Below are 3,307 nucleotides of genomic sequence, written 5' to 3' on the forward strand. Positions count from 1 at the left end.
ACAGTTACTGAAATCTCTTCATGGTCATGAACCAATACTCTGGTTACGGTTCATTGACGACGTATTTTTTGTCTGGGAAGGATCACAGAATAGTTTAATGGATTTCTTGCATTTCTGTGACTGTTATGCTAGAAATTATGGCTTTAAGTTCAACATAAAATTTACGTCTAGTTTTTCAAAAACTAGCGTTGAATTTTCGGACACAAAAATCAAGTTTTCTGGAGGCAGAATAGTGACAGAGTTATTTTGCAAGTCCACGTCATCCCACATTTATCTCCAACGCCGGTCCGATCATGCACATCATATTATTCGGTCAAATCCGAAATCCTAATTTTTTGGGATAGAACGGACTTGTACTGACATAGGGGATTACTGGAAACATGCAAATGCTTTTGTATATCATTATGTCAAACGCGGTTACAATGAATCACGATTAAAGGAAATAACAAATGAAATAGCTAAGATTAGCAAAGAACAATTAAACAAAAGGTTTAATGGGCATAGATTCGACGTCGGGCACAATAATAGTAGTTCGACAGAACTTGCTGAACATTTCAAGCGGCTGCAATTTTGAAGAAGACTTGAAAGTGCATATTCTCAGAAAATATTCTGAATCTAAGAATGTATGAGGAGAAATATGTTTGCGGGTTATTAACATCACGCCCTGGAGGAATGAATAAGATAACAGGAGAATATCATCAAATTTACACAAAACTGTTTGATTGAATATTCTTCTTTCTCTCTTTTTCTTTTCTTTGTTTCTGTCGTTTTCTTTTTTCTATTTTTTCGGTCTTTTTCTTTCCGCCTGTAACTTAAAAACTGATGATGTCATTCCATGAACGTATTGACGCTGGTTGCTCTCGTTCATACTTTACGTTTAAATTTCTGTAATTTTGAAATTTTATCACTTCTTATTTTGAACTTGACAAAAATAGACGTGCTGTTGAAATATCGTTTAATTAATAAAATATCTTACAATCGAATCACGCTCTTCGTCTTGACTGTTTACCTTTGTCAATCCTTTTTAAAATTTAATAATAATAATAATAATAATAATAATAATAATAATAATAATAATATCGAAAAATACCTTAGGAATGAGAATCCAGGTCCGAAATTTTCCCAAGACACCTGATAAAGGCTGGAGGGTATATCAGCCGAAACGTTATGTTAACAACAAACAAGATATCCGTCAAATATAAATAATGTAAATAATGTACACAATTCCCCATCTCTTAAATATAGAACTGTATATATATATATATATATATATATATATATATATATATCAATATATTATAAATTAACTACCAACAAAAATAATTGGTAAGCTAACTCAAAAAGTCATCACCAAAATAGCAGAAAAAAACGACAGTGAAGGTATGCAGACTCTTCAAGAATCGATCCTTTTGGTTATATTAATAATAATAAAGGAGATAAACACACAAATACAGTTAATGTGCCGAAACTTCAAAATCAGTGTCAACCAATTCTTTCTTAATATAAAATAAACACAGTACTCTACTAAAAATGTTCCGTCAATTTAATGTATACTTGTATTTATATGTAACTATACGAAATATAAAACACACAAATATACATAAATTTACAGATATTAGAAATAACTGCAACTTCAAGGAAATAAATAAAGAATTGCCGAAATATTTCAAAAAATATTTTACTTACTGCGGTAATATATCCAAAATCGTTTCTCTCTTAGATTATCAGGGTTGATTTCAAAATCAATTTCAAAGGATTCTCCCAGGATGGTGTGAAAAAGATCAAGCTCTTTAGTAATAGCTATATCATTTTTATTTATAATCTGCACACGAATATTTTTTCCATCCAGCAAAAAAAGTTCTATTGGTACTGCTTCACTGAAAGCAATTTTGAAGTTGCATACACTAGATGTTGGTGGCATCATTTTAGGATAGTCAATGGAAATGATATGGCCTTCGTAAGTACTGATAACATGGGAGTGCGGACAATCAACATCATGTGTGATTTTTTCTATAAATGAAAAAAATTTTCAATTAAAATGCAATCAGTTTTGAAATATTCTTTTTCATTCCCTTTCGTTTATCAACTTTTTCAGGAATATTCTATAAGACAATAGAACTGGAGCTCATTACTTTTCTGCTTTAATATTTGTCAATATTGTATTTGAATGCAAATCGTTGTTCATGTATAAAAAATTACTCTTGAATAAAAAATTATACTCATGTATAAAAAATTACTCTTTTGGAATTTTTTTCTCTCAATCATTTATACATTAACGTCATGGTATGTTGTCAAATTAATGTGGGAAGAATGCTGCTGCTATTTAGCCCTAGGAAACACCGTTTCCTGTTGACCTTGACACATTTCCTGTGTCCTGTCATTGTATGCCTTTATATACCTGCATATATTCTATATATATCTATTCACTTAATTATGTAAAATTCCCTACTCTTTCATAACCATCTCTGTCTTTATAATGCGCAGAAATATCTTGTAATTTTCTTCATTGTCTTAGCATCAATATAGAGACTAGTAGATACGATAAAAAATATAGTCTCATTTTACTATAAAAATATGTTTACTCTACAATATGTATACTCAGCTAGTTTATTTATAGATGAAACTTATCAAAGTACATCGTCATTTAACTGGACATATCTCGTCTATGTTGCTGGAAACAGTGTTCAGCTGAAAATGTATATGTATTTTTATTTGCATATTACGCTGAGCATTGTATTTTCGGTAACACAGACAAGCTAAATGATGATGTAGCTTGATGAATATACTGATCAATTTACATAAGCTATCTACATTTGAATTTGATTTCGATTTGATACTGAGCCTTGCTTGTGCATTGAAATCTATTCGAACAAATGAGATATTAACAGCTCCCCACATCAAGCGATGAGAACATAACAGAGACCATTGACAGTTTTATCGCATAATATGCTTTGGTAGTTACACAAAAGAAGCAAGGAACATTTTCATTGTGAATATTTTCCAATTACAAGACAGCATTTTCCCAAATTAAAGCTTAATTTTTTAAATTCAAATATAGTAGATCTCTGCCAAAACTCGGGCACAAGTAAGAAATAAATCAAATATATATATTTACTTTAGGCATTTATTATGTATCTTGGCTGTTGATTTAATTTGGAATTTGACATTTATTTTTATAACAAATTCTTCCTTTTTTCTTTCTTTCCTGTACATACATATATATACACACGCGCATACACACGTGTGTGTGTGTAGATACATACATATACACACACATATATGTATATATATATATATATATATATAT

At 30.2% G+C, this 3,307-nt stretch overlaps 1 protein-coding gene across 5 annotated transcripts in view; it reads right to left on the minus strand.

The window, feature by feature from the left end:
• The window catches only part of LOC106872169 (uncharacterized), a 127,580-nt gene that overhangs the window by 41,919 nt on the left and 82,354 nt on the right, over nucleotides 1-3,307 (minus strand). For all 5 annotated transcript variants that reach the window (XR_008264109.1, XM_014919053.2, XM_014919052.2 and 2 more), the window contains exon 5: nucleotides 1,687-2,010. Coding sequence is in view for 4 of the 5 variants with exons in the window: in XM_014919053.2 (XP_014774539.1) it covers nucleotides 1,687-2,010 (324 nt within the window). In the remaining variant the exon portion in view is untranslated. The remainder of the gene's footprint in view (nucleotides 1-1,686; nucleotides 2,011-3,307) is intronic.

The sequence above is a fragment of the Octopus bimaculoides genome, chromosome 5 (genome assembly GCF_001194135.2).
Source record: "Octopus bimaculoides isolate UCB-OBI-ISO-001 chromosome 5, ASM119413v2, whole genome shotgun sequence".
NCBI lineage: Eukaryota > Metazoa > Mollusca > Cephalopoda > Octopoda > Octopodidae > Octopus > Octopus bimaculoides.